Below are 14113 nucleotides of genomic sequence, written 5' to 3' on the forward strand. Positions count from 1 at the left end.
CAGTGTACCCCGAAAGTGTCTTCCTCTTGCTTTGCCATCTTTTGGTGCTCGTGCATTTTTCCTAATATTTCAAACATTTTCTCTTGTACGTTCTATAACCACATGCTCAATTGCTATGATTTTTGTTTCTTTTCTTAAATTCTCAACTATGCAGTCTAAAATGGCCTCGAACTCACTGTGTAGCCTGCTCTAACTTTGAACTCGCAGCAATCCTCCTGCCTCAGCCTCCCACTTGCTGGGTGTGCACCACCATGCCTGGCTGCTACTATTTTTCTTCAGTCAGTTTATGGGACAGGGTGTAGCTCCATGGCACAGTGCTTGCCTTGCATGCTTGAGGCCCTGGGTTCCCTCCTTGCCTTGCAAAGAGAGGAAAAAGGGAACATTATCTTCTTCATTTATGCTATTTGCAGGGCTCACTTCTTTTCATAGGTCTATGTTTTTAACTTGTACTTTTTTTTTTTGAGACAGGGTCTGGCTATGTAGCCCAAGCTGGCCTTGAACTCACATCCCTCCTGAGTGCTGGGATCACAGGTCAGTACCACCACATCTGGCAATTTGCACACTTGTAAACAAGCCATTCTGCCTGTTGGTCTACCGCATAGAGCAGCTGTTCTCCAGATGTGGTCTAGGGAAACCCTAAAGACACCCTGAGGTGCTTCCAGTGGGCCATGGGTCACCTTATTTGCATAATGATACTGAGAGTTCTTTCTTTCTTTCTTTCTTTCTTTCTTTCTTTCTTTCTTTCTTTCTTTCTTTCTGTACTGGGGATTGCACCCAGGACCTTCCCCCCTAGCTATGACCCTGGCCCTGGAACTTGTGATCCTCTTGCCTCAGCCTCCCACAGCACTAGGACTGCAGGTATGTGCTGCTCTGTCCAGCTCAAGTTTCAGTCTTTTTGTTTTGCTTTTTGGTACTGGGGATTGAACTTGTGACTTTGCGCTTGCCAGGGAGGCACTTACACTGCTGAGCTAAAGATTGGGGAATCTTAATGTGTTTAAGACTGCTTTCTGTGTTAGCGGCAGTGACTGGCAAACCCCAACAAAGTTTCAAATGTCTTGAAACAGTGTGGGTGGGTGTACAAGGCTGACTTTGTCTGGCAAAGAAAAAACTGCTCTCTTTTGCCAAAGTACAACTTCAGTGGCGCACGCCTGTAAATCCCAGCTCTCGGGAGGCTGAGGCAGGAGAATCACTGTGAGTTCAAGGCCAGTTTGAACTATATAATAAGACCCTATCTACAACAAGAGAAAACAAAAAACAAATAAACTCCTCTTTTATTTGTGGGTTTAATGAATCAGTTTCCCTTTCTGCTAGTCTAATATAACAGCCACTTTCAAAGGAGGGTGGTGGCTTGTCCTGGCCACAGTGTAGTCCTGGGAGCCACAGGCCCATGAGGAACAGGAATGCTCCTTAATGGGGATGAGACCTTGAGGTGACTCAGGTGACTTCAGGTAGTTGGTTTGGTTTGGTTTTCGTTTTCTCTTTTTTTGGTACCAGGGATTGAACTCAGGGACTTGTGCTTGCCAGGTAGGCTCTTTGCAGCTGAGCTAAATCCTCAGCTCAATTTGGTTTTCTGAGATGTGGTCTCACCCCGTAGCCCAGGCTGGCCTTGAGCTGGTGCTGATCCTTAGTCTGAACTTTAAATCAGATTCAGTCAGACACACGACTTACAAACATTTATTCCATTTTCTGGCTGTAGTCTCACCCTCTGGATAATTTATCTCAATGAGTGAAAACTTTTAATTTTGAAAATCAGTTTATCTGTTTTCTTTCCTTTGTGCCTCTTGGTTTACGGGTCAAATCTAAAAATCTGTTGCCAAATCAAGGCCATGAAGCTTTACCCCAAGTTTCTTCCAGTGGCTTTACCGTGTCAGCTCTTACACTCGGTTTCCACTTTCAGTAATTGTTTTAAAAATTTATTTATTTGTAAGAGAGGCTCTCACTGTGTAGCCCAGGCTGGCCCTGAACATGTATGACATTTTCTTGCCTCAAACTCTGGGGTGCTGGGGTTACAGATACGTGCTACCTCACCCAACTCTATTTTCAGTTAGTTATTTATATGGTGTGAGGCCGGGGTTCAGCTTTTCTTTTGTGAGTGGTTATCCGGGTGTCCCACTGCCATTTATTAAAGTAATGGTTTTTTGCCCTATCGAATGGTCTAGAAAACCTCTTTAAAAAAATCACTTGGCCATGCATGTTTATTTTGTGCTTCCTCTTTTTCTTTTCTTTCAGCAGGCAGGACCCAAACTTGCAGTCTCCCACCTGCCCCCCAGCCTGCTGGGATTATGGCAGTCGTCTGTTTCTGAACTCTTAGCTTTATCTCATGGGCTCACACGTCTGTCTTTAGGCCGGTACCACCTGTTTTGATCACTGTGGCTCTGTAGCAGGCTTCCAAATGGGCAAGTGTGAGTGCTCCAACTTTCTCCTTTTTCAACATTGTTCTGGCTCTTTGGGACCCTCTGCAGTTCCACACAAATTAAAAGAGTGGCTTTTCAGCCAGTGGCTCGCTGCACACCAGGACTCCTGGCTACTTGGCAGGCTAAAGCAGGAGGCCAGTGTGGGTAACTTCGTGAAAACTGGCCTCAAAATAAAATATAAAACTGGAGGTGTAGTGCATGCCTGTAATCTCAGCATTTAAGAGGCTAAGGCAGGAGGGTTGTCATGAGCTGAAGACTAGCCTAGACCACATAGTGAGTTCAAGGGCAGCCTAAACCATATTGAGACACTGTCTCAAAAACAAAAAACCTGGAGCTGGGGATTTAGCTCAGCGGCATAAGCGCCTGCCTTGCAAGCAGGCAGTCCTGAGTTTGATCCCCAGTACTGATAAAAAGGAAAAAGACAAAAAACAAACAAACAAAAAACAAAAAACAAAAAAACAAACAAAAAAAAAAACAAACCCCAGTCTCCCCACCACGTATATATGGCTGGAGTTGAGGCTTGGTGGTAGAATGTCTTTGGGTTCAATCCCAGTACCACCAAAGCAAGGAAAAGAGCTTGGTTCTTCCCTTTCTGAAAAACAAAATGAAAACACAGGAACGCAGCCTTTGAGCCTTGGCCTCGCATACAGACTGGCATCTGCTTACTGAAGGGTACCGTGGCACTGCCCTTCATCTAACACCACATACACGTACCTAGGCCTGATCTGGGTCACTGTTGGGGACCCTGGTGTTTGCTCCTGGAGGTGACACCTGCAGCTCAGATGTGGATTCGCTGAGTTCCCTCAGCCCCGACTAGATAATGGTGTGGATCCGGGTGGAAGGGGATGTGAGAAGCTTTGGCCTTGGGTATTTATCTGAGGATTTGAATCCAATCTTAGAAAGTCAGTCCTCACTTGTATTTTCCAGGATCATGGACCTGACCTCACTTCTGGAACTTGGATACAAACCTTGGTCCTCAAACTAGAGCTTATGTTTAATACACAGTATTAGTTTGCAAGTTACTGTAACTAAGTACCACAAAGTAGGTACTGACAACACAATGTGTGTCAGTCAGTTTCCCAGTACTGTAACATACAACTGAGAGAGTCAGTGTGAAAAGAAGGTTTCAGCTCACAGGCTTGGAACTGGCTCTGGGATCTTAGTGTTGGAATTCAGTTTAGTACTAGATGTTTAGTTGTGGATATTTTTGAGACAGGGTCTTGGCATCATCCAGGCTGGCCTTGAACTTGTGGCGATCCTCCTGTCTCAGCCTCCTCAGTGCTGGGATTATAGCTGAGCCCCACCATTCCTTGCTTAGTGCTAGGTACTGAACCTGGACTCAAGACATGGATTTAATCTGGACCTTGGGATAATTTAACATCCGGACTGAGGATTGGGCCTCAGCTTGGGTCTTGGGCATCTGCACTTGGGCATCTGCACGAGATCCCAAGGAAGTGGGGTGACCTGGCTCTGAATATGGGGTGAGCCCACTGGGCAGGCGCCCATGTGGGTCTGGCTGTGCAGAGACGAGGATGTGAGACACGGGGAGAAGAGGGTGTGATGAACATTTCCAAAGATACCAGGTGCCACACAGATCTAAGTTCTGAGGAGGAGGATTTGGAGGAGGATGGGCTGGGCAGAGACTGAGGGCTACAGCGACTAGGAGAGGCAGGAGGCCACCGAGGGGGAACTGTGGGACGAAGTGGGTGCTGAGGGTCCAGCAGAGGCCTCCGGAGTCCAGCAGATGGCGCCTGAGTCCTTGCAGGGAGCACAGATGTGCACTGCAGCCTGTGACATTTGGGGAGGCCTTGCACAGGTCACCTCCCTGACCCAGGAGCGCAGTGACACCTCCCAGCATCCACGTTGCCCTGTGTCCGCTGCACAGGGACCTGGGCTTGGCCACAAGATGCTTTTGGACACAACACAGGCATCATGCACTGACAGGGGCTGCCCACCTGTAGCCCTGAATCCACGAGCTGTCGCCTAGCTCAGGACAAAAGGCTGCATGAGACTCTGGTGGATGTGCTGCTCACAGATGAGGAGAAAAAAAAAATCGCTGTTGTTTTAAGCAACGGCATTTTTTTTTTTTTTTTTTTGCTTTTGGAGAGGTCTCGCTATGTAGCCCAGGCTGGCCTCGAACTCTCAATGATCCTCCTGCCTCAGCCACCTGAATGCTGGGATAACAGGGGTGCACCCCAATGCCTGGCCAATGCTACTAAGGAAGACAGGCCAGGTGGTGCTTCTAGACTCACTGTGTCTCCAAGTCCTTGAGGGAGGAGTGGCTCTCTGCACAAGAGAAACCCTCCATTTTAGGCACCAGGAATGTTCCAGAGAAGAGGTAGACGAAGAGCTGAGTCCCCAGGGGTGGTGGCATGAGGCAGAGATGGCGCCACAGCCCGGGCTTCCTACTCCTGTGAGAAATCACCAGGCCTGAGGCTGAGGAGTGAAGGCCGGTGTCGCAGCTGTCACTGCGCACAGTCGGGGCTCCCGGGCTGACCCAGGTCCAGTCCGGCCGCACAGTGGACGCCGCCCTCGGGACTGTAGAGCACAGGGCCGAGGCGCAGCCGGGGCTCCTCCTCCTCGTACCAGCGCTGCTGGCTGAACTCGGGAAAGAAGGCTGCGATCTCCCTGCTGGCTGACGCTGCGGAGTCTGGGGAGGTTGGATGGGGTGTAGGGTCAGGGAATGGCCTCCTTCCTGCCTGGGCCGGGCAGACAGAGCCCAGGTCCCTACCGGCCGGGGTGGCGCTCGAGGGCCAGAAATGCCTGATGAAGGGACCTGGCTGTTCACCTTACTGGGCAGCCCAGCCCCAAACCCAAGGCTTTTTCTTTTTGTTTTGCAGCCGTGGGGACTGAACCCAGGGCCTCTGCACTAAACTACATCCCCAATTCTTATTTTATTTTTTAATTCTGAAACAGAGTTTCATTAAGTCAGTAAGTCATCTAGGTAGCGTTCAAATCCTCCTGCCTCATCCTCCCAGAGGGCTGGGATGGAAAGACTGCTCCACCGCCTGGCCCCGTTCCTGGTGTGGAGGGAGGGAGACTCACCTGAGCCGTGGGTGGTGTTGCGGGTGTCAGTGAGCCCAAAGCGCCCACGGATGGAGTCAGGGGCCACGTGGCGAGCTCGGAACACTCTAGTGGGTCCCATCAGCGTCCGCCAGAGCTGGACAGCGTCCTCGTGGGCCAGGATATAGGCTCGGATGGGCCCGCTGTGAGGAAGAGGGGCTTGTTAGGGGCTGGCCGCTGGCCTGGGACAGCGGGCCCTGCCTGCCTGCATTCCAGAGTAGGTGACAGAGGGCCACTGACAAAAACAAGGGCCGGAGATCAGCAGGGTTGCCAGGCAACACTGTGGCACCTTCTTCTTCAGTCACTGGCATGGTGAGCATAACAGGGGCCTCACAGGTCCCTGCCAGCTCAGTCAGAGCCTGGGCCCTGTTTCTTTAGAATGGACACCGAGGGGGACCATACCCGGGGAAAGAGGAACAGCTTTGTACATGGGGCAGAGCGGTGACCCAGAATGACATGTACCTGGCCATGAACTCCACCAGACGCTGGTAGAAAAAGCGCCCTGTAAAGAAAGGGGAGCAGGGAGCCCCGTGTCAGAGGAACTGGTCAGGGCTGGGGTCTGACACCCTGATCTCTGTGCACCCCGACTCATGAATCCATGAACCAAGTCACCACGTGGAGCCCAGTATAAACCCAGACCCAGCGCCTGGCATCAGCCCGTCCTACCCTCGTGCTCCTGGTAGAAGCGGCAACAATCCTCCTTCCGCCACCACAGCTCCCGAGTGCGCACGATCAGGAACCTGTGGCTCAGGATCTGCTGGTGGATGGCCTGGGGGGGGGGACACACACAGTGGTGGGGGTCGGGTCAGCCCGGAGCCCTGGGGCACAACCATGGGAAGGTCTCCTGCACGTCAGGGGGATGCAGGGGTCCCAGTCCTCACAACAGTGCAGGAACCTCAGGAATAGGCTATGGCTGTTTGCATCCCTCCATCCTGCAGCCCCTCGGGCATGTGGGCCACTACAGGGGACTTAGGGGTGGCCCTGCCTAGAACTCCTCGCTCTTTCTCAACTGTCACATCTGATCAATTAGAAACGCTGTACAAGCTGAGTGTGCTTGTGCACCCCTGTAAATCCCAGCACTTGGCAGGCTGAGGCAGGAAGATTGCTGTGAGTTCGAGGCCAGCTTGGGATACACAATGAGTCCAAGGCTTGGCTGAACTAATAGCAAGACTTTTCTCAAAAAACAAAACAAAGCAAAGCAAAGCAAAACAAAACAAAAGTAGGTATGTATCACACTTTAATGCAGCATCAAGGCTGCCCTTCCTTCTACTTCCCCAGATCCAGCAAGCCTGGACTCCTGTCTGTGAAACCCACCTGCCTCAGTCTGCCTTCTATGGCCGGAGTTTTGCCCCATCCAGGCCACCATTACAGAGCAGACTGGTGCTCAGCTGTACTTATCAACCTACAGCAGGCTGGGCCCTAACACCATCCTTCCCTTTCTTAATTTCTGTTAGAATCCTTCTTTTCTTTTTTCTTCTGTCTCTCTCTCTTCTTTCTTTCTGCCCCCCCCCCTTTTTAAGTCAGGGTCTCACTGACATCCAAGCTGGCCTTGAACTTACTATGTAGCCCAGGTTGCCTCAAAAATCTTGGTGATTCTCCTGCCTCAGCCTCCTTACTGTCACTATGCCTGGCTTTATTTCCTAAACATTAAATGTTCACTGAGGTTCTGTCAGTCTTTCTCCTCTTGTCTAATTCAATGTCAGTGTCTAGTCTACCTCAGGGTCACTCATTTTTCTTTCTTATGCCACTAGAGATTTCCAAGCCTTCACCAGCCAGCCCTGATTTTTGGCCCTGAAGCCCAGGTGTGCAAACGCAGTAGATTCGATTACGTGAAGTTACACATATAACAAAGGGAACTGGGCAGGTGTAAACAAGGCTCCTCATCGGTTGATCAGGATCAAATAGGAGCGTAGCAAGGTGAGGTTCATGAATTGGGGGCCTTCCCCTGAATGCATCTGTGGCTGGGGACAAAGCAAGGGAAGGACTCGGTATGCTGTCACCATGGTAAGGACAGAGTAATGAGGAACATGTGAGGTCTCCAGGATGCACGTGGGAGGCTGGCTGAGCAAACAGGGACGGGCCCTGTCATTACAGGAAGCGGCCCAAACCTTAGAAGATTGGCCCCAAGCCGGAAGCGGAATCTTCCTGGACACCGCAGTTGCAAGCCTGAGGAGGTCGCCAGGCCGCCTGAAGTTGGGGACCGTGAATGCACAGACACTGGCTTTGACTATACCAGGGCCTTAGATCTGAGATCTGCTCAGGTCTCCGAGGGACTTCCAGTCCCTTAGTCACAGTCCAGGCCCCGTGCTGCTACGGAGGGTACAAGCAGGGCCGTAATCACCAGTGGCCCTGGAGCCTCTTTGACAGTGGCCACGCATCACAGGCTGGAACTCCTCTTACCTCCATAATCAGAGGGTGGGCGACCGCATCAGGCTTGATCAGGGCAAGGGTGAGCTGGAGGACCTGGGGACTTCGCAATGCAGAGGCCATGTCACCCCTGTGACCTGGGAGGAGGACAGCGGAGGTAAGGCCCCTGGAAGCTCTGCAGCTGCGTGAGCCACACAGCGCCCCCTGCCGGCCAGCCACGCAGCATATGGCACACCGGGGTTACAGCACAGGGTGGCCCACACAGGTGTTTCCTGGGATCGCAGGGAGCCCTAGGGTATGGGCTGGTGCCACTGTAAGGCCATGAAAGTTATCTGCTCAAGAGAAATCTAGGTGTGAACGGCCAGGTGTGGAAGCACACATCCGTGATTCTGGGAGGCTGAGGCAGGTAGATCACTGTGAATATGAGGCCAGCTTGGGCTACATAGACATTGCCTCAAAAAAAAAAAAAAAATCCAGATCAAACCAAAAAACAAACCAAAACAATCCAAACAAGCAGGATACCAGGATTCCATCTCTGAGCTAATATTCTGGAAGGGGCAGGCTCTCCCTTACCCAAATTGAAGTCACTAATGATATATGCAAAATAGCATATATCATTAGTGATATCACTGTGGCAGAAGCCAAACTTTTTTTTTTGTCTTTTTCGTTTTTATCGGTACCAGGGATCAAACTCACGACTGCCTGCTTGCAAGGCAGGCGCTTATGCTGCTGAGCTAAATCCCCAGCCCCAGAAGCCAAACTTAAACCTTTTCCCAGCCTATCTGCCTGCCCTGGCTCAGCCCTCCACTGAGCCATAATTAACTATATTCAACTGATATTAAAAACACTGTAGCTGATTTCTCTCCTAAATAAAATGGTAAAAATTAATTGAACAGGCCATCCTCTAAAAATCAGATGGCATTAGACATTTTAATAACATAAAGAGATACTTATATATATGATATAAATAACATGTCAGTTCCTAAAATTCTCTGAACCTGTCCTCCTTATGGGAAGCCATTACTAAAGTTATAAATACCCTGTTGATTATATTCAACTCCTGCATACTTACTTAATTCTACAGATACCTTCTACTATAGTCTAGATCCCACAACAAAAAGGCAAAACTTGACCTTTAAACCTTAATATGACCTTAATATGGTTTTTCATGTTTTTAACAACAGAGATAACAATAACACTTGTGACACTTGAAGTTCTGAGACAGGTAAACCGACACAAGGTGGAGCTGCCCAGGCCACCCATGGACCATGCCTTAAATGCAGCAGAAGACACTGGGCAAGACAGTGCCCCATCCTGGCGTTCTTTGAGACCTTACCCCAGGGCTACTGGACTGTCCTAGCCACCAGAGAATGGGTAAGCCATCCTAACTTCTAGCCCTCACAGGAAATGCCAACACTGCCAGATTCACTGCTGACAGATCTGCTTAAACTTGCTGCTGAAGATTGACAGGGCTCAGGGCCAACAATAGCCCACTTTATGGGTGTCTGTCTCAGAGTCCAAGTCCCACTAAAAGTCTCAGGTAAGACATTCTCTATATTTGTGGACATAGAGGCCATATATATGGAGTTCTTCCTGAGTTTTCAGGCTGCTATATTAAGTCCTCAATCTCTAGGAGACATTGAGGGTCAACCTATGCCAGGGCTTCTCCTCAGTGATATAAGACCACCTCCTTCCTTTCTTATTCACCAATTTCTCAGGCAACCCTGGTCAATACTGGCAGATAAATTTTGTCTTCTCACTTTGTTTATACTTTTTCAGGACCTCCTTTGTTTATACTTTCACACAACCAGGGAGACTGCTGATATACTTACTAAAGTTCTGTTACAGCAAATCATTCCAAGGACTACAACCAGGTTACAGCGACCCATACCTGATATTCTTGGCAATCTCAACAGTGATCAAAGTTGCTAGACTGCCATTCTGGTTTCGTATTACTCAGGCCTTAGATCTAACCATCCTTTTCCTACTCATCTCTGCCTTACCAAGGCCTCACAGCCATGACTCTCAGGCTAAGTCATGTTTTGTTATCCACTTTGGTTCCTAATTTCTTACGTTCTATTAATGATCATTCTTACAGCATGACTCCTGACAGTCTTTCCTAAAAACTCCCATATCATGCGTAAGATCATCTTCATAATATTCTATGTGACAACTATCTTAGTTCTTTCTACCCTCAGCTGTCTGGTTAAACGTGACATCCCTGAAAGCCTAGGCCCTTACCTTCCCTATATGGGTACAGCCACCGCCTTCCCTGCTCCCCCTATTTTTTCCAGTTCAATTCCTGGACCAGAGACAAGTTTTACCCACCTATCCTTTTAACTTTTATCCTTTCAGATGGGGGAGTAATCACCTCTCATAACTTCATTCCTCCTAACCCCACATTTATTTTTCAGAATTCTACCTTACTGTGGCAATGATCCTACCTCAACATCATCCTGATAGAATGACATGTCTAAATCAAAGGCACCTTTCCTTCTACCTCACCTGGGTCCTTAAATATGATAGTGCCATGCCTCCTCATAACATCTTGTCTCTTTGTTTTTTCAGTCTAACATATGTGCATTCACCAGTGAAGTCCTGGCTAAAACACCTGGCATCAACTGTCATCCGGTGGACTCTCCTAGACCCCAGTACAACACCCTCTTCTAGCAGGAAGCAGTTAAAGAGAGAAATCTTTGCCCCTTTTAATAATAATAATCATAAGACGGGATATGAAAGAGTTTTGGCCCAGACAAGACACTGTAGCTGGTAAAGCCTCAGGTGGAACCAAGGAGCTCCATCTCCCCCACCCCTAGGAATTTACCTATGGCGCCAAAGACCAATGGGCTACCTGTGCATCCCTAATGCCCCCTTAGGTTCCACCCCAAACCTTGGCTACTTATATGCCTCCACTCCACGTGTTCCACGGAGAGATCGCCGACCCTGGGGGGAGATGTCGCGTCCCAGGGGATTGGGGGTGTCTCTCCCCGCATTCTCAAAATAAAGGTCATTTATATTTCATACTTCTTATCTTTTCAGCTGACGCCAGTCCCCCACAGTTCTATCAATTAATATATTCGACACTTCCGGGAGAACATGGCGGACAGATAACAGATACTACAGAGGCTCTCTGAAAGGCTTGGTTCAGAAGTCAGGAAGGGTGTGGAATAAGGAGACATAAGCAGGTGGAGATATGCTCTCCTGACTCAGGAACGAACTGGGCTGAGAGAAACCAACTTGGAATGCAGTCCTGGTGCTAAAACAGAACAGAAAAGCCTCAGTGTGGAGGCTGGACCCCACGCCATTGGAAGCCGCGATTTGGGCTTCCCGCCGCGCGGCGACTGCCTCTACAGTGGCTCGGCAAGGAGAGAGACACGGGGAAGCTCTGAGAGCGGGAATCTGCGAACGGAGTCGAAAACAGGACAGGCAGGGAGGCGTGCACTGACTTGTGGTGAGGTGAGTGATAGAAACTGACACTCTACCACAGTTTGACTCCAGCGGAGGACTTTCTGGGCCTGGGCAGTCCTGCGGGAGCAGGGCACGGTGGCGACTCCAGCCACACATCCCCCTCTCGGGCAGGATTGGTGAAAAGTGCCTGGCCTGCGTGACGCTGCTGTTGGACCCGGTAGGCTGGCCCAACCCAGATCCCAGAGCCTGATGGTGGCCGGGAGGGGCGGGCCCCGCGTAGGCTGCCTGGTCTGTAACTCCCTGGTGAGCTGCGCTGGGCGGGAACACCTAACCGGCGCAATTCAATCAGGCTGTGGCTGACAGGGAGAGAAGCTGGGTCTCCTATATAAGCTTGCATATATAAGGAACAGAGCATATGGGAAGAGGCAGCAACAAGAAAGGCTCCTTGGCCCCCAATTCTGAGAAACAGGCAATAGCGGACACCGCACCAATAGACGTAAAGCGCCATATAGAGAGCCTCATAGATCAATTCAGGAATGAAGTTATCAATGACCTGAAGCTAGAAGTATGCAGAATAGTTAGAGAAATGCTAAGCACCACCCAAGAAAAAACAGATGGTGGAATGGAAGAACAGAAAAAGAGGGGAGAATTGTTTGATGGAGAAAACAGAGAAAGCATAGAATATGTGAAGCAGGTTCAAAGGGACTACCAAGAAACTAAGAAGTCTATCGAAGACTGGCATAACAGCTTGAAAGAAACTAAGGACAGACTATCTGAACTGGAGGGCAGACTTGTAATATGGGAGAATGAAATGAAAAACTTCTTAAAAATAACAAAGAAACAAACAGCAATAATACAAAGACAAGAAGATGATAAGAGGATCCATAACTTAAGGATTAAGAACATAAAAGAAGAAGTAGGGACACAAACAAGTGAACTACAAAAGCTACTCACAGAAATAATCCAGGAGAATTTTCCTAATTTAGCAAAAGGTAAAGATACTCAGATGTATGAGGCATACAGGACCCCAGCTACCTACAACCCAAACAGAGCAACACCCAGGCATATAATAATAAAAATTCCAGAAATTCAATACAAGAACAGAATATTAAAAGCTGTCAGAGACAAGAAACAGACCACTTACAAGGGAACACCCATCAGAATTACAGCAGATTTCTCTGCACAAACCATCAAATCATGAAGAGCGTGGGGGGAAATAATTCAAGCTTTGAAAGATAATAATCTCCAGCCAAGATTGAGATATCCTGCACAACTGTCCCTGGAAATTGATGGAAAAACAAGGTGCTTCCAGGATAAAGAGGAACTGGGGGAATTTGCAACCACCAATTCAACTCTACAGAGAGTATTGCAGGATATTCTAAAAAAAGAAAAATACAAAGAATCCAGAAATAGTGGCAGGGAGGCCACAACGAATGGAGCAGAGAACAAAATGAAGAAGACAAACTGACAGCTACTGACAGAAAAAGAGCTCAACAGAAATGAGGCAGAGAAGATTGGATGATAGGAACAGCTATTTTGGAGAAAATGACATCTTAATAGGTGATACTGATTTAGTATCATCTTGTTTTGAAGTCTCATCAAGCTTTTGTTCTTCTGTCTCCAATGGCCTTAATAGGTTGTATCTTACTGGATTTTATTATGTACGATAGTATAAGCAAAAACCTTTTAAAGACAAGGAGATTATACAGAAACCATTGTTCATTTTCTGTTAGTCGATTCTAAATACTCTGTAATGCTGTCATTCTCTTAAATAGTTTTACATTGTTTTGATATACTTACTGCTACAGTATACGAAGTTGTACTCAAGGATTTCAAGGAAAGAGACAATATGGTAACTACTTTTAGGTCAGGATTATCTGGTGGTGAAACACTATTCTGCTTAAAAGGTTATGTTTTGATCTGCGCTGTTTCGCTGTTATGCCCTCTTTTATCTCAATCTCCATTCCATTATTTACTTTTTTATTTTTATCCTTTTAATTAAAGGAAAAAAAATAGGATATATTATAGTAACCCACTTAGACTTTCCATTATCTTGATTTAAAGCCCTGTATTACTCTCACCATCTTGTTTTTGACTGATGTTCCCCTATTCTGTTTTGCTGGATAGTATCAGGCTCGAAAGTGTAGGCATCAGCTGTGAAGATAATGAGATTCATTATAACGCCCATTCTCGTTGACTTTTATCTACTTTTGAAGACCTACAATGTCTCCAATGTTTTGGTTTTGTCGATTTTATTCTTTACTGTTTTGTTCAATTTTATTATAACTAATGATATAGGCAATTCTATTAGAGATAGCGGGAGGCATTACGGTAACCATTGTTGATCACCTTGTATTATGTTTTTACATTATCTATTATGTCCACCCTTTTGACTTGACCGATTCTGTTCTGTTATGTCACATTTGGTTTTACTCTCTTCCAAAAAAGTAATAAGAACCGTGGGAGCAATGAAACCCAAAATGTGTAATAGTCATTGTACAAAAGAGAGGAAAAGAAAGTGCTCTAAACTATATAACTGCATGTATATTTAAGTGTATAAGATAGAAAATGATATCACAGAGTTTTATTGGATCATTGAACAGAACTGTTTGCAGTATCATTGTTGGAATGTCCACTTTACAAGCTTTAATTTTGTGACTTGAACAATTTCTAAGATTTATTTCTAAGATGACAATATGTAATCCATTAACTAGTGATTTCCTACTGTTTATCTTTTTTTTCTGTAAATCTGTATAACTTGTACCCTTTCTCTGCTTTTTCTTTTTTCTTTTATCCTTAAATAAAATTTAAAAAAAATTAATATATTCAGCTGCCCTTTGGGGCCAGCACCACGACCCCTG

At 47.3% G+C, this 14113-nt stretch overlaps 1 protein-coding gene and 1 long non-coding RNA gene across 3 annotated transcripts; one reads left to right on the forward strand and one right to left on the reverse strand.

Moving 5' to 3' along the window:
• Window positions 1-748: 748 nt before the first annotated feature.
• On the forward strand, window positions 749-14073 carry LOC134478747 (uncharacterized). Of its 2 annotated transcripts, none has more exons than XR_010051605.1 (4): window positions 749-858; window positions 7229-8001; window positions 9059-9218; window positions 10413-14073. It is a non-coding gene; the product is annotated as an uncharacterized LOC134478747 (long non-coding RNA). The 2 variants fall into 2 exon arrangements; XR_010051604.1 differs by lacking the exon at window positions 749-858 and having other exon boundaries at window positions 6301-7394; window positions 7572-8001.
• Nme6 (NME/NM23 nucleoside diphosphate kinase 6) lies at window positions 1254-7980 on the reverse strand. The gene is made up of 5 exons (XM_005006856.4): window positions 7878-7980; window positions 6144-6246; window positions 5940-5979; window positions 5460-5620; window positions 1254-5064 (listed from the first exon to the last, which is right to left on the reverse strand). Exons 1-5 carry the CDS (start codon window positions 7965-7967, stop codon window positions 4880-4882), a joined length of 579 nt encoding a protein of 192 aa, XP_005006913.1. The 5' UTR covers window positions 7968-7980; the 3' UTR covers window positions 1254-4879.
• Window positions 14074-14113: the final 40 nt, after the last annotated feature.

Source organism: Cavia porcellus, unplaced genomic scaffold (genome assembly GCF_034190915.1).
Source record: "Cavia porcellus strain 051 isolate PalLab524CR breed Dunkin Hartley unplaced genomic scaffold, mCavPor4.1 scaffold_14, whole genome shotgun sequence".
Classification (NCBI taxonomy): Eukaryota; Metazoa; Chordata; class Mammalia; order Rodentia; family Caviidae; genus Cavia; species Cavia porcellus.

Bases quoted from the DNA above. Each gene is read 5' to 3' on its own strand.
- Nme6 (XM_005006856.4), bottom strand. From the start codon at position 7,967: ATGGCCTCTGCATTGCGAAGTCCCCAGGTCCTCCAGCTCACCCTTGCC. The intron at 5,980-6,143 runs GTAGGACGGGCT...CTTTCTTTACAG, and splicing joins CTTCTACCAGGAGCACGAGG to GGCGCTTTTTCTACCAGCGT. The intron at 5,621-5,939 runs GTACATGTCATT...TCTTCCTCACAG, and splicing joins CTGGTGGAGTTCATGGCCAG to CGGGCCCATCCGAGCCTATA.